Source organism: Drosophila melanogaster, chromosome X (assembly GCF_000001215.4).
Source record: "Drosophila melanogaster chromosome X".
NCBI classification, from domain to species: Eukaryota; Metazoa; Arthropoda; class Insecta; order Diptera; family Drosophilidae; genus Drosophila; species Drosophila melanogaster.
In genome coordinates this window covers 2488047-2512452 of record NC_004354.4, presented here as the reverse complement: position 1 = coordinate 2512452, position 24406 = coordinate 2488047, and the positions used below count along the sequence as shown (strand labels likewise).

Here is a 24406-nt window from a genome sequence, read left to right as displayed (position 1 = left end):
AAACGGTTAACTGCATCTAAACGGCAACTGCGGCCATTACAACAATGTCATCCTTGACTTCATTAGCCGTAACCCGATCGCATTGAAGTTAAAACCTCAGCGGGAGCCAACAATCAAACAAACAAATAAACAAACAAACAATCGGACCAACAAACCAACAAACAAATAAACAAGCAAGCAGGCATCAAACCAGTAAACCAGTATAACAGCTAACAAACAAACGAAGCCAAGCCCTCGAGATAAAGCGAAACTATTATTTTGCACTACTGAATTGCACTCTGAAGTCATCATCGTCTGACTCAGGACCAGATAAAGGTTCAGATTCAGATGCAGGCAAAGATGCAGATACAGATACAGATTCTTATCTTGTTCGCGCGCACACGCGACTATTAAAAGCAGAAAAATTGTCCAGTCTCCGAGTCATTTGCTAAATATTTGAACGGACCAGGGATTTAGAACAGCGATAAGTAGAACTTTATGGGCTTTATAGAGTATATGCATCTGAAACATTGTGTGCAGAGTATTCAGGTGTCGTTGTTCGCTACGTTTTCCGTGTCCTGAAATCAACTTTTCAATTCGGGACTCTTATTTACTCCGCTGCTTGCAATTGCTAGAAGAATGAATTGAAAGATGTTTATTTTTAGTACAATGTGCCACACACACTGGCTGCTGCTTAACACACACACAACAGCACCCCCTCCCCCCCCCTGCTAACCCAAGGCCTTCCATCTTCCATACATTTGTAGCAAGTTTTCTTTTCTGGTCGCCGGCTTAGAACGCAGAGCGCTTCCTGAAAGCCCGAGAAAATGAAATGAGATCTGCAGAGGCTCTTGAATAAATAAATGGTCAGGGAGGGGGGCGGGGGGAGGTGGTACATGTGTGTGTGTGTGCACAACTGAAGAATAGGAAGGCGTCGAGCTGAATGCTCATGCGCTGATGTAAGCGCCTTCTGCGAGAACAATTAGAAAACGCTTCGGAGTGCATTTCCCATTTGCAGTGCCAGCGCCACACTGTTTATTCGGTTTAATTCTATTTTATTTTTTTTTTTTTCAGGGTTAACTTAACGCTTGTTTACCGCTTGGCCAGAATTGTTTGCTTTCGCCTTTTGCCTCTTTGGATTAAAGTTGCTCATGCTTGCTAAGATTTTCCTCCTTTGTACTTGTACTACGTATGCCAGTGTTTGTTGTTTGTGTGCGTGTGTGTGGAAAACCCTTCACTGATTCTTTGCTGACTTGTATGTAATTTGATGCTTATGCCATTAACAAAAATGTCAAAACGTCTAAATGCCATTGGGCATATGACTATATATATACAGAAGCTTTTCACAGTTTTCCAACAGCCACCCGCCAGCGTTTTCCAGGCACGTAATTTGCTTGTTGAAGGCGCGTGCGAAATGTCAAGAGAACCTAGAGAAAAGTCGCCTTGCAGATTATACGAAAAGAAAAGTTTTTCGCAATGAGATTTGATATTTGCGCCTGGACCGACCGGGAGTAAAACCGAACTGAAAACTCGAGACGAAATCGAAATGGGATCTGGATTGTGGGGGAAAAATGGGAAATGGCCAGACATTGTTGCGTATGCGGAAAGGAGGAAAATCTGTTTAGCTGATTAAATACGTGACTTAATTCCCGGTATCTTAAAGATACACGATTTATACAAATTTATGCAGTGGCAATGCAATTAGAATTAACATTTGATTGGCCCGATTGACGGACGGGTGACGATTGCAACTCAACTTGGCCTCGCTCGCCATTCAAATACAGAATAGCCAAAGATTCGATATACTTCGATTCGATTCGATTCGATTCGATACATTACCTCTGCCATATGCACTGCGAAAATGTAGCTATGCAGTAAGTAACGTGATATCCAATTATGCAAAATATAATACATGGGATGGCAAGAGGGCAGTATTGAATTCAAACTAGGATCCTACATATGAATGCATGTATCCTTGAATATCAGTTAGGGGCTAAACTTTGAGCAAGTTTAAATTATTGAATCTATGTTCGACCAAACTCAGTAGATCATTAGTCTTAATAAAGTGATTCACTTAGGAATACAAGTATCCTCCCAAAAGGCCCGTCTTGATTTCGATTGTCTGCATTGGTACTAGGACTTTCAACTTCTTTTCTCAGTGTAGTGCACCTAATGCATGCTATTAATTGCCACTGCATTTCAGCTTGTAACTTTGTAACTAAGACAGCTGAAGTGTTTGGCACGTGCACTGCACAAATGTAGCTTATTTATTAATTTGTGTTGTTCCCAGCATCGCTTGTCAGAGTTTTAGACAGTGTTTTTTTTTCTATTTATTTATGTAGTTTATTTGTCCAACTCTAATGCAAATGGCAGAAATGCTGACAGACTTGCATGACAACTGGAACAACGTGTACAGCGAACAACGAACAACGAACGACCGACAACGGGACAGCAAAAGTGAATTTACGAGCGCACTGCAGATGCGGTCAGATACCGCATAATGCATCTAGCAGATACAATTCAGTGATTTCGCAACGATAGGCCCTCAGATTCATCTATCGAAAAGGGAAACTGCGGCGGCATTTAAATTGCGAAAAGGAAATCAATTTGCAAAACGAAAGCGGAAAATGCCGCGGAGAAACCGAGGGGAGAACTGCCAGATTCGGATATCGAACTGGAGCCCATCCATTTAGGTTATGGCCTTAGGAAGTTTTTGGAAAAATAAATGCTGCTCCCAAAAAGGCACCCCCCCCCTCCCCCATTTATTATCATCATATGATAATGATAATGGCAGGCCTTGGCAAATGTAATCGCCATAATAATCCATTTAAATTCCTTTGACTCAATCCTCGCGCTTCTTAAACGCACAACAAAACATACATAGATGAATAATTCATGAGTGCGATCACACCTGCGTAATGAGCTCAGCGGCAATTCTAGGCAATCTGCGGGGTATTAAACTCGTCGATAATGCACTTCAATTGTGGCTGCACCCACTTGACTCGAAGATGCAGAACTTGTGGCGAGGAACGAATGGCGCCACGAGGTGGATTTTACTGGGTTACTTGGGCATGAGCGCCAGCGTTTGTGTGTGTGTTTTTTTTTTTAAATATTTTATCAGCAAGGCAAAAATCTGAGAAACAACAAAACTGTGACCTACACTCGTTATCGAAAATGACGTAAAGAATTTTAATCGAGCATCCAAAGAGATAAGCGATGTCGGCGCAACGCCAGCGAATATAGCAAAATTAGATATATTGAGTGGTCGAGTAGAAAGGGGGGCGTGGAGAGGGGAGGAGGAGGAGGAGGAGGGAGGCAGTGTAGATCGCACACTAGCGATTGCTGCTACACTGAAAATAAATATAATTCACTCTGTCAGTCGCATTGCGCATTGCATATTGAAGCATATTTAATATTTTTATAGAACAACAAAAGAAAGAAACACCTAACAACTATATACCACAATGTATACTCCTTTTTTTTGTGAGTGTAAGAATGCAGGCACGAAAACATGCATAAATGCATTTGAACGATTTGTAATTGCTATTACAGGCAGCTTGACATCATCGGCCGACAGCTGATGCTGCAGAAAGACGATGATGATGATATTCAGAAAGAGATCGAGAATCATTACGAAAACGAGACAGAGACGCCGTAGTACAGAAAGCGATTGAAGCTCACAAAGCGCCGCCGCAACGAAGAAGCCATGAATAGTGAATAGCGTTCAAAAATGTTGCACCATTAATATTCCGCTAGGGAATCCACAAGGGGAGTATATATAATACAGATCGCATCCGATGCATTCTTCTATGGGCAAAGCTCCCTGCATGCAAGTGCATTCCAATCGAATGATTACCAAGGAATATGAATATGAATATGCCACGAGCTAATTTCATTAGTTATTCATTGAATGAGTCAATACAAAAATCGAAGAGAATTGCGACAGGGTTAGTAGATAAAATCGGAAAATGACCAAAGCGCAATGTACATAAATGTATGAGTTCCAAGAGCCAATCAAAATTATATTTAACCAGATGTTTTCAAGTTTTCGCTATACGTTGGCTGATATCTCTGGAAATGTGACTTTAAGGGCGACCCCATCATTTTGGGAACATATTGTATTTTCCATCTATCTGGGTTAATATCCGCATCTCTAACTTCGTGACTCCCCTCCATTTGCGTCATTTGTTGTTCCTCGCCGGTCATCGATCAGTTGCACATTTTGAATTTGCATATCCATTCCGAATGTTGGACTGCATTTGGCAATGAACTTCATGATTCAGCAGGCTGTTTGGCGATTTAAGAGGAAGGGTGGAAACGTTGAGGGGAGGCCTGAAGCTAAAGCCCGAAACTGGAACTGAAACTGAAACTGAAGCGTGTCCTGGCACAATCATAGAAATTGTTTCCGCTGGCCGCGGCCGCCAACAAATATTTGGCCACAAAATGGTTATTATGGTTATGTCTGGCCGCCCGCAATGATTAATGACAATCGCTGGATTGAACGTGTCTCTCCAATTTCCCTACTTATAGCCTGCTCCTTTCCCCCAGCACACATACATACATATATACACATCAATATATATACATCTGAACACCCATGTCCGTATGTGTATATATATGTTTTTGACGTCTCTCTGGCCGATAGCATTTAATTGCTCAGCGATATATCAGAAGATAGCGAGCGAGCACTCGCGTCCCCTCTCAAGACTTGAAAATTAAATAAATAAATTGTATAAAATATTTACATATGCGCTGGCTGCTGATGGATATGTGTGCACATACATATATAAATATATATATAGATATATATACATATTTGCATTGCATTTTATGCCGCTGCTCCACGAATGCAGTCCAAAGTCAACTCATAAACCAAAAACAAAAAGACAGTGAGGGAGGCCAGCCAAATCACGCATACGACATGTTGTGCAAACAAATGGATAGCCAGCGACCATATGCTCTGTTGATATTTTCCAGACAGTTGCGGTGCAAATTATGGCAAATAGAAGGGGTTTCCGGGTGCTCGAATTTTAAGTGGGCTCGTTATGGGTGCAAATAAATATTTTAACTCAAATTTAATTCATAATTGGCATAGTAAGCGCAAATTTGAAAGAAATTTATATCTTCATTGATTGCCCGGTGATCACATTCCCTTTTTTTGTTTTTTTTTTTTTAAGGCCAGCCAAAGAGTTTAATGTTAAGGTCTGCATTATGTTTTTCAATATGCTTTTAATAGTTTTAAAGTAACCGTATTTGTGTGCCCGTTTTGACCAGTTTGCCAGCCGAAACGTCGTTAATTGCTGGCCGCTGACTTTTGTTGGTTTTTGTTGCCACCGACCGCCGTTGTGTGGCTCATGTTGCGGCTTTGCCCGTTTGACTTTTCGCCCTTTCCACCGATTTTGCCGCCACAAAAGTATTTAAAAACTTGCCAACAAAACGCAAAGAAATGGGTAGAAAAAAATTGACGATTCGTTTTCGGGCTTGTCTCCCACTCTCAGGTTGGGTTTCTTTGCCATCCCGATGCTCCTGCTCCAGCTCCTGCTCCAGCTCCTTCTCCTTGGAAAACTCCTCCTTGGGAAAACTCCTCCTACGGTTTTCGGTTTCCGTTTGCTGTTCGCCGCCTTCCGTTTCCCTTTGTCGCTGGTGCCTGGCACGCGCTGACACTTTTACTTTGTCCACGGACCTCGAAGGGCGGCAACCAGCAACTGGCAATCGGTAACTTGCAACCGAGAACCACGAGCATGCCACCGACCACGACCGTACGGAAACAACTCAGTTCACATTGATCAAGTTCTAGCCTAATGTCATCTGGAATCCAGTTTGACATAATCCTTCAGTCGCCGGCTATATATACTAGTCATATTTTGCTTGAAATTAGTGGATTCGCATTATCAACTATATTTTCTTCTACTAGTATCGTGATTTTAACAAACATCTTTCATACAATTGTGCTAATTAGGAGTATAGTTTTCAACTGCAGCAATAAAAATATATATGATTTTTTTTTTTTTTAACTTACCCTCGAAAATGTATAGCGAAAAATGTCGTGTTTAGCAAAACAAAAATTTGTTTACCTACTTTTTTTTATAAAATTTTTTATCCAAGTGTAGTTCTTGAATGTATGGGCTCTATATGTATAGAACTGCAACTGTGGCCGCAAATGATAAATTTATTTAATTTGCCATAAATTGGCCGAGTAACTAAGACGACGCACGCAATGACAACGCAACCCCGGGGAACTCTGAACCCTTAACCCTCTACCGCCAAACATCGCTTTCCGCACCCTTTTCACCGAGGAGTATGTCTTACAGCAAAAGTTTATGCAAAACAAGCCACAAAAATTAACGTTTGTCACATTGCGCATGGAATGCGACAAATCAGTGGCTAAACTTTAACCCGCAGACAGGTCTTTTTTTTTTCGATGGAGAAAGAGAAACGAGGAGGGGGCGTGGCAGGCACACATGCCAACGTCAAACAATCGCATCGATTTACCAGGGCATTTCACAATAACAAAAAGAAAACACGTAGGGAGTTTGGGCCAACAAGTTGTTGCCGCCGCTGGTTTTCCGCTGGATTTTTGTTTTTGTTTTGAGCTTATTTATGCGACATTTTCATTGTGTGTTTACGGTTCCGAAATGAATAAGTGAAATGTGCAATAGATTGAAGAAGCGCCCGAGTGGTGGGGCAAGGGGAAAGTGGCAAGAGGAAAGTGGGGTAAGAGGAAAGTGTGGCTTGGGTGCTCACGAGGTGGGCGATGGCAAGGAGCCGCTGCTTGGGCTTGAGCAAACAGAGTCACATGCAAAGGCGCACTTAAAACTGCAGACGCCACATAATTGTCGCCACCCAACTCCCCTCCTTCCTACGGCAGCTGCTGCAAGTAGAACCGCCTTATTTGCCACCGTTGTCTTTTCTCACATAGCACACATTCGATCGGGGTGAAACGCACCTAAACTGGACAGCCAGTTCGGCTGTAAGCTTCGTTCGCATAATAAATAACATGAATACAATACAAGTGTTTCTCGCAGTGCATCGCTGCACTGACAACTGTCACTGGTTTTTGACACGGATTCCCTATCCTTCGCGAGTTAAGCTAACTGCAACCAAAAGCTAAACACTCGGGGGCAACCTTTATGACCTCCGAAACGCCTGACCCCCTAACCCCCAGTCCTCAGCCCCCCCTAGCTAATGACTCTTTAAATAACGCGCTGCACCAAGGGGTTAAGGCTCAGAGGGGATGGATGAGGATGTGGAATGTGTGCATATTCATGAGCTTCGTGTTAAGCTGCCATTTTGACGTCGACTGTTGGCAGTGTTTACATAGCCGAAAAAGCCGAGCGAAGAACAGTGAGTGCACACACCAGTTTGAGTATATGAATATGAATATGAATCAAGCCATCAATCAGAGTGCGGTGTGTCCCTGTCTCTGTGTCATTCGAGTGCGTCGCCCTGCTGCCACTTGACATGCATTCTAGCCCATTCTAGCTAGCTGGTAGCAGGGGGTTAAGGGTTGCGATTTGGGCTCGCAGAACTCTGCCGAAATAGCTAAATGAATACGATCATGAATGATGGGCTAGGCGGCATTTGAGTGCTTTGATTGACGGAGATTGATTTAACCCGAGCTGCTTAGATCATAAATCCCAAATGAATCATTAGATCGCAAAGCCCAAGTTCGATTTATTATGTACATGCGTAAAAAAATTATATACTCTTATATTATATTAGCTATGTTTAAATAAGGACGGAGGAAACTTTAGAGAAACAGTTTGGCACACAACTCCTTGTTATTTACCAAGTTGCACAGTAGCCACAATCAAGATAGTTTAATTTCCAAAAAGGAAAACCATAATTAAACGAACCGACAATGTTGTCTGGGCCATTTCCCATTTTCTGTCGCCCCCTTCCAACCTAATATTGGCCATTAATAATATGAGGCATCACGCATACGCCACATATGCCAGATTTGCATCAGGACATGGCCCACTCTTCCTGTTTAACCCCTTACCTGCTTGGCTGACTCCCGTCTAGCAAACCGAAGCGGAAACGGAAATCGATTAGTCATCCGTATAAAACTGAAATGAATGTTTATCGCTGATAGTTTTTTTTTTTTTGGGGGGGGCCCGTAATTAAGAGGTTTATTTTGGGGCTGGGGACTGGTGGCTGTTGGCTGTTGGCTAAGGTTGCAAGGTTAAGGTAATAACACTTTTGCATGCCAGACCAGACTCTTTACCAATTTTGGGTGGATATTTACGCGCACTTTTTACCACTTGTGTCGCAGCTTTAAGGCAGACTCTAATGCTATTTTTCCGCCCCATCCAAAGCACTTTGGCTGTTCATAAAAGCGAGTTAATGATTCGATGGAACGCTAAGCGCTAACGAGCAATAATCAAATCAAAAATACTTTTTACAAATTGCTGTTAAACAGCTTTTCCACGCGCTAAATCTCATCTCAATTTTTATACAATTTTCGTGGCAGCAGAGTGAACAGTTTTTTTTTTTTCCTTTTTTTGCATAACCCCACATTACTGGGCTGACTGGGGGCGGGGAGGGGTGGCTATCTTGGCCCCCATCGAAAACCCGAACACACACCTCTTAACTTGTTTGTTTGCGGCTTTTGGCCTGTTGGCGCTCTTTTGAGTTTTCCATGCGCCCGCGCGTATCAATTATCGACTCGAATTTAGCCCTCCTTTTCCCAGCTTTTCCTTCCCAGCATTTTCCCCACCGCATGCACGACCATTTTTTCGTTCGTGGAGATACGCACAGCTGCGGCTGGAAGAATAGCACTACTTTTACCATTCGGATTTCGGCGATATATCGTTATCTAAATCGTAAAATCACTAGCATATTTACTATTAACTATTGCATTCTTTGCATGCGAATCAAAGTGCATAATTCACAAAGTGCAGTGCTATTTTTTCTGCCGCATTTGTATATTTGTATGTGTGTTGCATACTTTCTGGCGGCGCTTTAAGTTCAAGTGCAAGCCAACTGGGAAAAGGCAAGCAAAAAAAAAAAAAAGAAAGTCAGTCAGCCATCCCTGATGATCCCATTTCAAGGGAGAAAAGAAAAGAATGTAAAAGCTTTCCTTCGGTTGAGAAAATCTATTTGACACTCAGCTCAGGAGGACGCAATGCAACAGTGGAGCCAAAGGAGCTGCAAAATAGTGCAATGCGGGATTGAGTGGCAGGTAACAGTCATTAGGGACAAATTTATGGGCACGAAGAATGCTGAAAGCAGTAATTGATATAACCAATATTTAATGTAGTCACTTTGGCACCAAACGAATTGCCATAGATTCCTTTCTGTCATTTTGTAGATTAAAACTAAACTAAATAGGAATGAAATTCAAAAAAAAAAAACACCTATTAAATTGATCAAATAACAACGACTGCAAAAAAAAAAACAAAAAAAATAAGAAAAAGTGAAAGGAGTAAATCCCCAGCTGGACCATAAACCCATTCCCTTCGCATTTCACCTTTATCAAGAAAATGCACGAAAGAAAAACTTGTTTTCCGACTGCGGATTATAATTTGTAGCTTGTGTGTGGGCCGTCAAATGGATTAGGATCACACGTCTGGCCAAATAATTGGAGCCCAACAACCTTTGGCAGCCAAAATCCTTTGTATGCCCTTCTGCTTTCGCCCACTATTTGAATCTTTAATGTCAATAAGCGGCAGTTGGCAAATAAAAACAAACAGAGGCCAAGAAGGAACACCAGCGAAAAATCATATTTGCCCTCCGTTTGCAAATTGACTTGAGGTGCAGGTGCCTTTCCCTCACTTTTTTTTTTTCGCCTGCCTGTCTGTCTGTCTGTCTGTCCGCAATGAAATTGTCAAATTGTTGGCCGGAATTTTGCTCGCCTTCGTGTTGAAAATTGCCGAATGGAAAACTTTGGCGATTTGTGTGCGGCCCAAAAGTTGCTTAAGTTTTCGCCACTGCAGTTCCACATTAACTGCCACATTCGCGATGACAAATTGTTGACTTGCGGGGGCCAATAACCCCCAGTCCCTGAAATGCAGTTTAAATTTTATTTATAAATATAAGCAATTATTTCGGCGGCTTTTAACGATTGCTGTACACACAGGGCTATGGTAAGAATTTTCTTAAATTAAGTCGTTGTTATTACAGCTAAATGGCTAAACATTGTGGAGGGCACAAAGTGAAATCATCGCTTATTGTTTGCTTCTGAATTGGATTTACTTTAAGCTCCTCTGATTACGACACCCCCACTCCCTTAAATGTTCACTTAACTTTTCTTTGCTTTTAATTAGCCGCTGCTCGCGGCTCTGCTGCCTCTCTCTCCCTTTGTTATCTATACCCCTCTGCGCGAATTTTCCGGCTGCTTGTAATCAAATCCGCGTTGTGTCACTTTGAATATGGGGCTGGAAAAAAAAATTGTCCAAAAATATTTGTGAAATTGCTTAAGAGTCTTGTGCTGCTGCTCCTCCTGTATGAAATATTAAGCGGAGTCCGGCGGAAAAAAGGGTTCAAAAGGCCAACAGACATGCACAGGAAACTGTGGCTAACGAGGGCGGGGATACCCCAGTCCTGTCACACAACAAACACCTAACAAACTTTTGCTTTCAAGTTGATGACGGGGGTGTCGGAGATGTAGAGATGTATTTCCATCGGACGGCGGAAGTCCTTGTTAAACTGCATCCGGTTGTCATCTAATTGCAGGCTGTCAAATCCATCTGACATTCCAAATATAAAATTCCCCCATTTTTATGTATTTGCAGAGTGCCAGGCCAACGAGTTTAGATGCAATAATGGCGATTGTATCGATGCCAGAAAGCGTTGCAACAACGTTTCGGATTGTAGCGAAGGCGAGGACGAGAACGAGGAGTGCCGTAAGTGATATATAGGATATATAGTTTCGGTTCATCTAGAATCCAGTAGAGAATACAGTGCTAATCAAGAAATGTAAGGGTGCACGTATGGTACACCCCTTAACTATTAGTTAACTATGCGATTTTAGTATCTAAGACGTAGAACAAACGGTTCCTATGATCACTCTTAACAAATGTATACCAACCGAGGTATCGCTCTATGGATTAACTTCCGCTTTAATAACTAGAACCGTTTGTAGTGGCTAAGCTTAAAGTATCTAAGACATAGAATAAGTTGACCGTCGAAATTCGTCGGATAGCCCACAGCTCTACTAACCCCATCTCTCTTTTCTCCTTTAACCCCAACGACATGCTAACCGCTACCACTAACCCAATCTACTAACAGCCGCCGCCTGCAGCGGAATGGAGTACCAATGTCGCGACGGCACGCGCTGTATCAGTGTGAGTCAGCAATGCGACGGTCACTCCGATTGCAGTGACGGCGACGACGAGGAGCATTGCGACGGAAGTGAGTTAACACCATCATCACCCCATCAGCCAACGCCCATCTACATAGTACAATACATCCAACTACCCTCACATTTCAGTGTTTATGAAGTGTTGAAGTGAAGGCAACACGTCATACGCAACACAACGTTTTTTCTTACCATCCTTTCCTTCCTCATCATTTCCTCATCACTTTCAATTTACATTTGAATCTTCCTCTAATGCTGCCGCGGTACAGTTGTACCCAAGCTACGATACACGTGCCCCAAGGGAAAATTTACGTGCCGGGACTTGAGCTGCATATCGATTGTTCATCGCTGCGATGGTCGGGCCGATTGTCCGAACGATCGATCGGACGAGGAGGGCTGTCGTAGGTGTCCGGTTTTGGATATATTATCCTCGATAAATATCGATATCTCTTCCTTGCTCTTTATTCCCGCTTCGCTTCTCTTATGGGAATGCAGCCTGTCTGTACGACAAGTGGCAGTGTGACGACGGCACCTGTATAGCTAAGGAACTACTCTGCAATGGCAACATCGATTGTCCCGAGGACATTTCCGATGAGCGCTACTGCGAGGGTGAGTAAAATACGAAGCTTAGTTGCTTTTGTTTTCTAAGAATTTTCCGTGAAGAAGCGGTAAGTTTATCCTTTTCCCTATCACTTCATTGCAAAAATGATCAAGTCACATCACCCACTTCATCTCACCGAAACATTCACACATACCGAACAAACACTAACAAATGCGTGCTATCGATAAATATCGATCGTCGTCGCCAGGTGGCTATGATAGCGAGGAATGTCGGTTTGATGAGTTCCATTGCGGGACTGGTGAGTGCATACCAATGCGTCAGGTGTGCGATAATATCTACGATTGCAACGATTATTCCGATGAGGTTAACTGCGGTAAGCGTTTCGTGTAATCGATAAATTGTACTGTTCTGCTTTGCTTTGATGCCTCTTTCTGGGTAACTAAAATCGATTACTGGTGTTAGTCTCTCTTGCGCTCTCTCTGTGTTTCTATCTCCGTCTTACCACCTTCTTGTCAGCTGTCATCTGTGTGCCCCTTCCGTTGATATCGCTTTTTATCGCTATATGTGCGATAGTCACTTATCGAAGTGTGTGTGTGTCAACCAATATTTCTTTGATTTTGATTTTAACTCCAAATATTTTATTTTTCTTTTCCCCCACCCACACGATAAAATGTGTATTGAAAACCCCTGGTTTTGGTTACCGAATGCCCAAAAAATTAATCGATTAACTGCACGTCAACCCACTCTGGAAACATACCCGCAAATGCGACGATCTACGAATTGGCTCAACCGACTTTTTTAAAAAAATTAAATGCATGTGCTATCAATACTCCCCCTAACCCAAAATCCGTGGTCTGCATGCGGTTGTCTCATGTGCCGTGTATCGTTAATCGTAAACCTTCAACCAAAATTAATAACCGGACGATGACAGTCGAAGGAGAAGAGGAGGATAGGGTGGGCATACCCATTGGCCACCAGCCGTGGAGGCCAGCGTCCAAGCACGACGACTGGCTGCACGAAATGGACACCAGCGAGTACCAGGTGTACCAGCCAAGTAATGTCTATGAGAAGGCCAATTCTCAAAATCCATGTGCAAGCAACCAATTCCGGTGCACCACGTCGAATGTTTGCATACCGCTGCATTTGCGCTGCGATGGCTTCTATCACTGCAATGATATGAGCGACGAGAAGTCCTGCGAGCAGTATCAGCGTCACACCACTACACGACGCCCATTGACCTTGGCCACGCCCACCTCGAGAATCACCACCCAGGGCCCAGGTCTTCTGGAGCGTCGTAATACCACCACAGCCACCGAAGCATCGCGATGGCCATGGGCAACGAAAACGACAACAATCGCGACCACGACTTCTAACCCAATAACAACAGTTGGCGTAGCGAGTAGGTGTCCTTGAAAATCGGTGAAAAGTGTAGCATACTTAAGTGGGTAAAGGTTGGTGGATAGATAAAGGTTCGTTTGCAACAAAAAATGGTTAAAACAAAATACCCTGAAAGTAACTGGAATTTGTGATGAAAAAGTATTTTCGTTTCCCCAGCTTTTGTTGCAATAATACCGAGCATACATAAATGGATTAATAACTGGTATAGGATAATTGGTAACATTACCTTAAAAAAAAAAAAAAAAATCGAAGTCACGTTGATGGTTTAGGAAGCGTTGGGTTAAGTAAAAGAGCATGCCACGTTTGGAACATAGAAACCTACTTTAGCTATAACCATCCCAGCCCCAGCGCACACACACAATTACAATTTAGTTAGTTAAGCATTTAATTTATAAACTCTTTTAATTGATATGCCTCATACAGCTCATGCCTGTACATAAACATGCACCGCTCACGCTTCCTCTCTTTCTTTCCATTCTCGTTATGGCTTGTTTTATTATCATTGCGATTATACATATGCCCCGTTGTGTCACCCATCATCAACACCCCCAACAAAACAAAAATAACGCCGCACGTATAGACAGCCCACCCCAGACATGCCTCGAAAACATCGAATTCGCGTGCCACAATCGCGATTGCATTTCGATTGAGAGCGTCTGCGATGGCATCCCCGACTGCGGACGCAATGAAGACGAGGACGACGCTCTGTGCAAGTGCAGCGGCGACAAGGTGAGCCCACCACCCACCACCCACCGGCCGCTCATATATAATAGCCAACACCCACCGCACTGACCAGCCCCATTCACACATTTCCCGTGTAAAATATATACATACTTAGTGCTTGTTAGGTAGAACGAAATGGAAAACAGTCGATGTGATCCAAAAGGATACAATGAACGGATTATCCTTAAATTCAAAACGATTTGATAATAATAATAACAATAATAATAAGCACTATTTACTATATATTAAACACTGATCCCCACACATCCCCACATCCCCACACACACACGCAGCTGTCAGAGGTGGGATCTGCGATATAGGGCCCACCTTAGACGCCAGTAGAAATACACACCCATTCTCATGCTTTCTGCAGTACAAATGCCAGCGCGGCGGAGGCTGCATTCCGAAATCCCAGGTGTGCGATGGCAAACCTCAATGCCACGACCGCAGCGATGAGAGTGCATGTCGTAAGTAGCATTACCATTTCTTTACGCATAATTTGTCACTCGGGGCTTCTATCAACCGCTAAAGTCTCATCCAATTTGATTAAACACGAATTGGGTGTATTTAAAATTAATTAAATTAGTTATTAACAGTATGAAACCAGCCATTTATAATCATCGCTGCCTTTCTCATCAACGATTCTCCTATTCTCTTCATCTCTCTAACAAGCTATTGTTTTGATTTAATACAATACAATAATACTCTAGATTAAGCTAACAACATATGTAGGTTAGAAAGCAATTCCAATTGGTTTAACTGCTAACTGATAGTGCCAAGCCCGCCGTGTTTACACCATTTCACAATACGCCCTCGTATCGACTTTTGTTGCTAACTGTACTTTCTCTTTTGTTCTCTCTTCGTCCAACAAAAAAAAAAAAAAAAACAAATGTCCTGTGTAAAAATCTATCCCGTACTTTGACACCCTGAAACGTATTACTCTGCTATCCCCGCTATCGCACAACACACCGCGCCCGCCCCTGAAAACTTCGATCTACAGACCTCCATGGAAGGTTAAATAAAACTCGTTTGGGGGTCAAGTGCCTGGAGAGCCAGTATCAATGTGGCGATGGAAGCTGCATCTCCGGCTACAAGCGCTGCAATGGCATCCACGATTGCGCCGATGCCTCCGACGAATACAACTGCATCTATGACTACGAAGACACCTACGGTAGCCCATAGATCCCATCTTTCATCTTTACTCCACCATTCATAGCTCTCTGCAGTTGCGGTTAAAATAGCCGGGAATTCCGAAAGAAAATCTCAATGAGAAATTACTGTTACCAAAGCAGTTTAGAAGAAAAAAAAAAAAAGAAAAGCGTTTGTGTTGTGCAGCTATATAGCAACAGAAACGCCCTATAAATTGCTTTGAGATGTAATCTTTTATTGCAAATTTTCAGGAACCCAAAGTGATACTATTTTCGTCGCAATTGCATCTATCCGCCTGATACGAATCTATCGACTTGTCTGCGCGCCTCATCAGTGATCATAACATTTATCTTATTTATCTTTCCAACTTTTCATATACCAAAAACACATTCACACGTTAACATCGTAAAACAGACACCGACCCGAACAACAATCCATTGAATGAATGTGATATCCTTGAGTTTGAATGTGACTACAGTCAGTGTTTGCCGCTAGAGAAGAAATGCGATGGCTATGCAGACTGCGAAGACATGAGCGACGAGCTCGAATGTCAGTCGTACACAGGTAAAGACGCCCGAATCGGGGCTAACCAAATGGCATCAGGTGCTACTTGTGCTAAGTCTAACCATCTAACCAACCAACCAACCAACCAAACAAACCAATCACCCACATGCGCTCAATATCATGCACCTCCTTACCCCCCCGTCCAAAATTCACATTCACCATTCATCATTCATCATTCGCAGACCATTGTCTAGAGTCTGAGTTCGAATGCGATAGCTACTGCCTGCCCCGCGATCAGTTGTGCAACGGAATACCCAATTGCCAAGATGGCAGCGATGAGCGCAACTGCACCTTCTGCCGGGAAGACGCCTACCTGTAAGACCACAAAATCATATACCCACCAAAGCCCACTCACCCCCACTCTTACACACACACACACCTATCCATTTGATTGCCAAGGCTGAATCGTATGTTAAACGTAAACGTTTCTTAATATCTTGCCGAAACAATTTGTCCCTATTTATTTTGATTTGGTACTTGGTATGAAACTAAAGTCGAAATTGATCAAAGTTTATATAATAATTTAACCACCCATCGATTATGGTATAGGTCCTACGCATCCCCTATCCACTCCGTTCTACATCTTCCATATCATAATCATTTCTCTACGTTTTTCATGTCATGGCTCTTTCGACAAAACACGACACACCACATAAACCACATCATCCACTATACTACTCGAACATGAACATCACTCACCGTCGACCATCGCTAACCGAAACACATCGCCCATCGTCTTCAGTTGCAACACCGGCGAGTGCGTGGCCGATAATCAGAGATGCAACGGCATCGCCGATTGCGCCGATGGCAGCGACGAGCGTCACTGCGGTAAGAAGAGTATAAAAGCAATTGGAATCCATGGTTCCAATCCAAGTCCCGAATCCCCTGCACTGCCCAAGAATGTAGATTTAGTTTAGTTAGTCTGCTTTGCTTTTGGTATGCTTGATTTGTTCTTAGATTCTATTCGATTGGCTTCGACTCGGTGAAAACCGGCCTTGGTTCTTTGAAAATGAATTCTCATGGTGAAATTATCTTTCCACATTCAAGCAAGGATATATTGTCCACCTAACAAACTAGCCTGCAATGGCACTTGTGTCAGTCGGAGAATAAAGTGTGATGGCATCCGCGACTGCCTCGATGGCTATGACGAGATGTACTGTCCGGGTAATGAATTCAACCTGTATTCTTGTAATCCTTTCACTTTACTCCTCTCTGACTGTACTCATGTGCAACTAAAGCACCCTTTGCCCAGTTCTAATTTCCTTCTTACACGACTAGGCCTTCCAATAGCATTCAACTTGAAATTGTGAAAGACCGAACGTAAAAATCTTTTCTGACTTCAATCTGAAAGCAAACCTATGCTACTGCTATTGAAAACTTAAATGCTTTTCTATTAACTAGCAATATCAACATATCATATCAACATCTGTAACCCAGCATTCGTCGTTTACGGTTTTGTCTTGTTTTGTCGTTCCATTGTTTTTGCTAACCTACACACCAACATCAACGCCACACACACACGCATTCAACACCACAGAGACCAACAACCACTATCCCACACAAAATGTGAATGTTATACGACCAAAACTGGGCCCCAATCCTATACCAAAATCGTGCCGCCCCCATGAATGGCAGTGTGCGAATCTCGAGTGCATCGATAGCAGTTTGCAGTGCAATGAAATTAAGGATTGTTCCGATGGATCCGATGAGGAACTCAGCGTTTGCTTTGGCACTGGTAAACGAGTCAAGTCCTCCACTGACACACTCTTTTCTTAGCATACACAAAGATATACTGGTGGTTTATTTGATCTTTTGTCCCATGATCGAACTCATTCATTTCTTAACTCATAATACACAGTTTCCTTAAGAATATAATAATCCGTAAATATTTAAATGAGATCAAGTTGACCCCTCGTCAATATCGATATCTATACATAGTAGTTACGTAAGTCTCTCCAAACGGAAATCCAGGTTTGTATGTGCCCCTAGACTTAGGAGCTGCTCCAGCTAAGACATTAGCTTAATCACAACGCTTTCTTGTCTCTCTTTCTTGCTGCGTCATCCACACATCAAACATTAAACCACATACAACGCACCCTGCATGATGCCTACCGATCCGATGCCATTTGAACATTTAGCCACCACCCGACTCAAGCCCAGCGACTGCAGTCCGGAACAGTTCTACTGCGATGAGTCGTGCTACAATCGATCCGTTCGATGCAATGGGCACGTGGATTGCTCAGATGGTAGTGATGAGGTGGGCTGTTCACTGCCATGTCCGCAACACCAGTGTCCCAGTGGCCGGTGTTATACGGAAAGTGAACGATGCGATCGGCACAGACACTGCGAGGACGGCTCCGATGAGGCCAACTGTAAGTCTCCGTCTCCATCGTTCCATGTGCCATATTCGACCAGCTTCTTTTGATTTTGAGATCAGGGCTCGCGATCGTAAAATTGTATTCGGCTCAGATCTGTGGTGATCTGCAAGTAATAATTGGTTTAATATTCCACCAAGTCCACCACAGTCTAAGTGTATATAGATAGATAGATCTCATCGTTTCGTAAGCACTTTTTCTGTGTATTCGTAAATATAAGCACAGCGCCTATTTTTGAGCAGCACTAATGATAGTTAATACATTAACACTTTCCATTTAATAAAAACGTGCATACATATATCGAAGTTAGATCTGTTAGATTTGCAGAATTTGATCATTTGTCTATTGTACCAATCATATCTTTTAGCAAGAACACCGAAATATGGCCTGACATGGTTCCGATTTCATTTTGAATTGATGTTAGATATAAGGATATAACAGGGTCACAGTTATTGCACCCAAACATCGTACTGCATCCAATATATCTTATGTGCTTTTTCAGTTGCTAATCTCTCTCTCTCTCTTTGTCTCGTTCTCTATTATTCGTCTCTCACCTCGTTTCTCTATCTCTCACGCTTTCTCCACTCTGCTTTTGATCGTGTGACTATATAATGTTATAATATTGATTTATTTGCGCAAATTACATATTACATTCACTTGAACTGCACCGCCAATATCACACCAAACTGCACATTGCACACCATCAACCAAATATCGTATACAGGTACTGCCATCTTGTGCAAGGATAACGAGTTCCTCTGCTTCGATCGTCAGTTTTGCATAAATGCAACGCAACAATGTGATGGCTACTACGACTGCCGCGATTTTTCCGATGAGCAGAACTGCATTGGTTAATAAAACACAAAATCCAGTTGATTTAATTATATATTTTTTTACGTTTGCCCACGCAGCAGCTGTACAGCTGTAAGCGATTATAATATTTGGATTTATTTAGAATTTATTTGTTATAGTACAATTAATCGATGATATTCAATATAATTGCTATTACGCAATAGGTATTTAAGTTTGCTGTAAGTCCGACTGCATGCTCTGAACATTGTATGCACTGTTTTTGATACTTTTAATTTTTTTTCAAGTCCGATATAATAGACCGTTACCCTTTCAGAAGTAGCAAAACCTATGCGATTGCCTGAACTTAATCTGTATTTTAACCTTAACCAACAGGCTGTTACGCAAACCAATTCCGTTGCAACAATGGTGACTGCGTTTCCGGATCGGCTCCCTGCAACGGATATTCCGAGTGCAGTGATCACTCCGATGAGCTCAACTGTGGTGGAACCCAGGAGTGTCTGCCCAATCAATTCCGCTGCAATAGTGGCCAGTGTGTGAGCTCCTCAGTGCGATGCAACGGACGAACCGATTGCCAGGATAGCTCCGATGAGCAAAATTGCGGTAAGTACGAACATTAGATGGTCGCCAAACGTTAGACTCCGAGACCAGAATCATCGTCATCGCCGAACACTGCTTCATTTGCTCGCTTATACATGCCAAAAGGTCATCGTCATACAGAGGTCAGTCAAGGCCTGGAAACCACTGGAGTTTTTACCACCTCCACGACCAGCACCACTGCCATGACGCCATTGAGAATCATCTGCCCGCCAACCTCATTTAAATGCGAAAATGGTCCCTGCATTTCGCTGGGTCTCAAATGCAATGGACGAGTTGATTGTCCCTATGATGGTAGCGATGAGGCGGATTGTGGTCAAATTAGCAACGATATCGATCGTAAGTGGATGGCTCACTGCACCACCGAGATGCCACAGAACCAAAGTTAATAATTAACTGTCTGACTTATCCCAAAGTAGCTACTAACTGCTATCGAGGGCTTTGGCTACCACGCATCTGTCTATCAAACTTATTATCCCCTCTTGATCCACACATCCATAACCATAATCGAGTGATAAACCGACTTAAATACCAGACTAATTCTGAGTTTGCATTATTCCTTTCAAAAAACAGCCGCCGATAGTAATGATCGCAGACCGAACCAACTGAATCTCAAGACCTATCCCGACAGCCAGATCATCAAGGAGAGTAAGTATTGCCACATTAATTCGCATTGTTTTTCATTTTATTGGAAATTCAAAAAAAATAAAAATGAGATGAATCTTCTGTCTGTTAAATGTGCCGGGAGACATTGTCTAATCTTATGTCTCGTTATTTTGATACTTAAAATTGTTTGTAAAACCCTAATTGCCGTTCTCTGTTCTCGTTAATGCTTAACCCAATCAAATTCTATAAACCAAATAATATATAAAAACCTCAGGATATATTAGGGAGGGTAAGTTGGCCTAACTACAATCACTGTGTATGCATATCCAATAGTAGACACAATAGTGTCGATGAGCACATGGATCCCAGCACCTCCAGCACATCGAAATTGCACGAACAAATTTGGCCAAAAGTGGAGTTGTACATTAAGTCGAAATTTTCAAACACAAATTCCTTAGAAAACCCCCTTATATCTATGATTATTATTAAGATAAATACTATTCTTTTTCAGTATGATACGAGTGAGGATTACTTTATGAATAGCTGATTGTCAAAATTATTTTCCTGTATTTAGTTTTAGATATCCATTCGTTTATATTTTCTATCAGTTATTGTTTTAATGTAATTTTATGAACTAGAACACGTATATCATATTCGTAAATCCCACTACAATCAACTTTTGAGTCTCGCAAGCCTACTGCATTTTCCTTGATTTGCTTGTCCTTGCCGTTCAATGCATACTTGAACCCCATTAATTAGCCTTTGCACCACAGGTCGCGAGGTCATCTTCCGTTGCCGAGATGAAGGACCCGCACGCGCCAAGGTCAAGTGGTCCCGCCCAGGCGGACGACCACTGCCACCTGGTTTCACCGATCGGAACGGCCGCCTGGAGATTCCCAACATTAGGGTAAGTTCCCACTTCCCAATCAAACTTTTAACCACGAATTAAACACGTTGCATTTACTTATGTTTTAGGTCGAGGATGCCGGCACATATGTTTGCGAGGCTGTGGGCTATGCCAGCTATATTCCCGGCCAGCAGGTCACCGTGAACCTCAACGTCGAGCGCTGTGAGTATGAGTCTACTGAGTTGAACTGAGTGCTGGGCTTGGGTTTTCTAAGGGTAAAAGATATTGTACAATCCATGGATGCAGCCTGGGGCGAAAACAAGTACGAGGAGATACGTTCAAATCGCATACGATATGGAACAGTGCCGCACATCGATCTAGAGTTCTTCGGACTAGGTAGGGTTATATTGGCCATTTGAAGTTGACTCTGGTCTCCAAGAGGTAACCAACACTTTGAAAATCGAACTTTTACCAATAATTAATATACCACGATCACCTTGAAGAAAAGCAATAAATCGATAAGTGTTGATTACTTCCTTGACCGAATAGAATTTAGCAAGAATCTTTAATAACTTTTGTATTCTTCCGTTGCCGCTTGGCTTTGTTATTGGTAAGCTGGCCAGCCCCATTAGACCTCGTCAGATCTGTCTAGATATATAACACTCGGTTTTTTTTATCCCCCACCTTCCTCTCGCCAGATAACGACGTTGGATCCCGTCCGGAATCAGCCTGCACGGAATATCAGGCCACCTGCATGAACGGCGAATGTATTGACAAGTCGTCCATCTGTGACGGAAATCCGGACTGTTCGGACGCCTCCGATGAGCAAAGCTGCAGTTTGGGTCTCAAGTGCCAGCCCAACCAGTTCATGTGCTCGAACTCGAAGTGCGTGGACCGCACCTGGCGATGCGATGGCGAGAATGACTGCGGAGATAATTCCGATGAGACCTCCTGCGATCCGGAGCCAAGTGGCGCTCCCTGCCGCTATAATGAATTCCAGTGCCGCAGTGGTCATTGTATACCCAAGAGCTTCCAGTGCGACAATGTTCCTGATTGCACGGACGGTACCGATGAAGTTGGATGCAGTAAGTATTCGTAGGATAGATAATGTTGCATGCCAACATTTAAGCAAATGGTGGTTCTTCGTTACGAATATAGTCGTCAGTTGTTTTTTGAAGATTCCATTTATAGTTACTATATGTGCAAACCTCTCTTATTCGCAGTGGCACCCTTGCCAATCCGCCCTCCACCCCAATCTGTTTCCCTTTTGGAGTATGAGGTGCTCGAGCTTACGTGCGTGGCCACCGGAACCCCAACTCCCACAATTGTATGGCGTCTGAACTGGGGTCATGTGCCCGATAAGTGCGAGTCAAAGAGCTACGGTGGAACGGGAACACTTCGTTGTCCGGACATGAGGCCGCAGGACAGTGGAGCCTACTCGTGCGAAATTATTAACACACGCGGCACCCACTTTGTGAACCCGGACACCATTGTTACCGTTAGACCAGTGCGTACAGATGTGTGCGAGGCCGGATTCTTCAATATGTTAGCCCGCAAAGCGGAGGAGTGCGTCCAGTGCTTCTGTTTCGGAGTAGCTAAAGCCTGCGACAGTGCCAACTTATTTACATATGCCATCCACCCGCCGATCCTTTCACACCGCGTTGTCAGCGTTGAGCTGAGTCCACTTCGACAGATTGTGATCAATGAGGCAGCGCCAGGACAGGATCTGCTCACACTGCTACATGGCGTTCAGTTCAGGGCCACCAATGTTCACTTCAGCGGCCGGGAGACGCCTTATTTGGCCTTGCCCGCGGATTACATGGGCAACCAGCTAAAGTCTTATGGCGGAAATCTACGATACGAGGTTAACTACCGCGGCAGCGGAAGACCCGTCAACGGTCCAGATGTAATAATCACTGGCAATCGTTTTACACTAACTTATCGAGTTCGCACTCAGCCGGGTCAAAACAACAGGGTGAGCATTCCATTCGTGCCAGGTGGATGGCAAAAGCCCGATGGTCGCAAGGCGTCGCGTGAGGAGATCATGATGATTCTGGCCAATGTGGACAATATCCTGATCCGACTCGGATATCTGGATAGCACCGCTCGCGAAGTGGATCTTATAAATATTGCCTTGGATTCGGCAGGCACTGCCGATAAGGGACTGGGTAGTGCGTCTCTTGTGGAGAAGTGCCAGTGCCCACCTGGTTATGTTGGTGATTCGTGTGAGTCCTGTGCCTCCGGCTATGTGCGACAGCCCGGTGGACCATGGTTGGGTCACTGTGTGCCGTTCATCCCTGATTCTTGTCCATCCGGAACTTATGGAGATCCCCGTCGTGGTGTGCCCTGCAAGGAGTGCCCATGTCCACTAACCGGCAGCAATAACTTTGCCAGCGGCTGTCAACAAAGTCCTGATGGCGACGTGGTTTGCCGATGTAATGAGGGCTACACAGGCAGGCGGTGCGAACAGTGCGCCGCCGGATACCAGGGCAATCCTTTGGCTGCGGGAGGAATTTGCCGCAGAATACCCGATACTTCCTGCAACGTGGATGGCACCTACTCCGTTCATAGCAATGGAACCTGCCAATGCAAGGATAGCGTAATTGGCGAACAGTGCGACACATGCAAATCAAAGAGTTTCCACCTCAATTCGTTTACATATACCGGTTGCATCGAGTGCTTCTGCAGCGGAGTGGGCTTGGACTGTGATAGTAGCACGTGGTATCGCGATCAAGTAACGAGCACGTTTGGAAGATCTCGTGTCGATCACGGATTTGTTTTGGTTACTAACTACATGCAACCCACGCCAGACACCGTACCTGTCTCAATGGCCGCAGAACCCAATGCGTTAAGCTTTATAGGATCGGCTGATCAATCTGGAAATACGCTCTACTGGAGTCTGCCAGCCGCCTTTTTGGGAAACAAACTTTCTTCATATGGAGGCAAGCTGACTTACACCTTAAGCTACAGTCCCCTGCCCAACGGCATTATGTCTCGGAACAGTGCCCCAGATGTGGTGATCAAGAGTGGCGAGGATCTAAGGCTCATCCATTATAGGAAATCCCAGGTTGTGCCCAGTGTGGCCAACACCTATTCCGTGGAAATCAAGGAAAGTGCTTGGCAGCGCGGCGACGAAGTTGTGGCCAACCGTGAGCACGTTCTGATGGCACTTAGCGATATTACGGCCATCTACATAAAGGCCACATACACCACTAGCACCAAGGAGGCCTCGTTGCGACAGGTGACTTTGGACGTTGCCACTCCAACGAACCTTGGCACTCCACGTGCCGTCGAAGTTGAACAGTGCCGCTGTCCCGAGGGCTATTTGGGTCTTTCTTGTGAGCAGTGCGCTCCTGGCTATGCCCGCGATCCGGAGGGCGGAATCTATCTGGGACTCTGCAGGCCTTGTGAGTGCAATGGACATTCCAAATATTGCAACAGCGATACCGGTGACTGCGAAGTGAGTACCCGCCTCGGAGTACCAAGGCAATGAC

General features: G+C 43.8%; 1 protein-coding gene across 25 annotated transcripts in view; it reads left to right on the top strand.

Annotated features, from left to right (window-relative positions):
* The window catches only part of trol (terribly reduced optic lobes), a 74968-nt gene that overhangs the window by 32975 nt on the left and 17587 nt on the right, over positions 1-24406 (top strand). For 4 of the 25 annotated variants that reach the window (NM_001258562.3, NM_001169177.4, NM_001414086.1 and 1 more), the window contains 19 exons: positions 10716-10826; positions 11212-11334; positions 12091-12216; positions 12775-13242; positions 13822-13970; positions 14338-14431; positions 14965-15135; positions 15528-15677; positions 15860-15992; positions 16420-16505; positions 16725-16841; positions 17215-17412; positions 17816-18049; positions 19238-19465; positions 20033-20107; positions 20839-20972; positions 21041-21134; positions 21611-21997; positions 22136-24372. In NM_001258562.3, coding sequence (NP_001245491.2) covers positions 10716-10826; positions 11212-11334; positions 12091-12216; positions 12775-13242; positions 13822-13970; positions 14338-14431; positions 14965-15135; positions 15528-15677; positions 15860-15992; positions 16420-16505; positions 16725-16841; positions 17215-17412; positions 17816-18049; positions 19238-19465; positions 20033-20107; positions 20839-20972; positions 21041-21134; positions 21611-21997; positions 22136-24372 — 5315 coding nt within the window. Of the gene's footprint in view, positions 1-6902; positions 7324-10715; positions 10827-11211; positions 11335-11550; positions 11683-11776; positions 11891-12090; positions 12217-12774; positions 13243-13821; positions 13971-14337; positions 14432-14964; positions 15136-15527; positions 15678-15859; positions 15993-16419; positions 16506-16724; positions 16842-17214; positions 17413-17815; positions 18050-18776; positions 18903-19237; positions 19466-19567; positions 19799-20032; positions 20108-20838; positions 20973-21040; positions 21135-21218; positions 21309-21610; positions 21998-22135; positions 24373-24406 lie in introns of those variants that run through there. The other 21 variants (NM_001031862.4, NM_001258568.3, NM_001031865.4 and 18 more) reach the window with 15 other exon arrangements.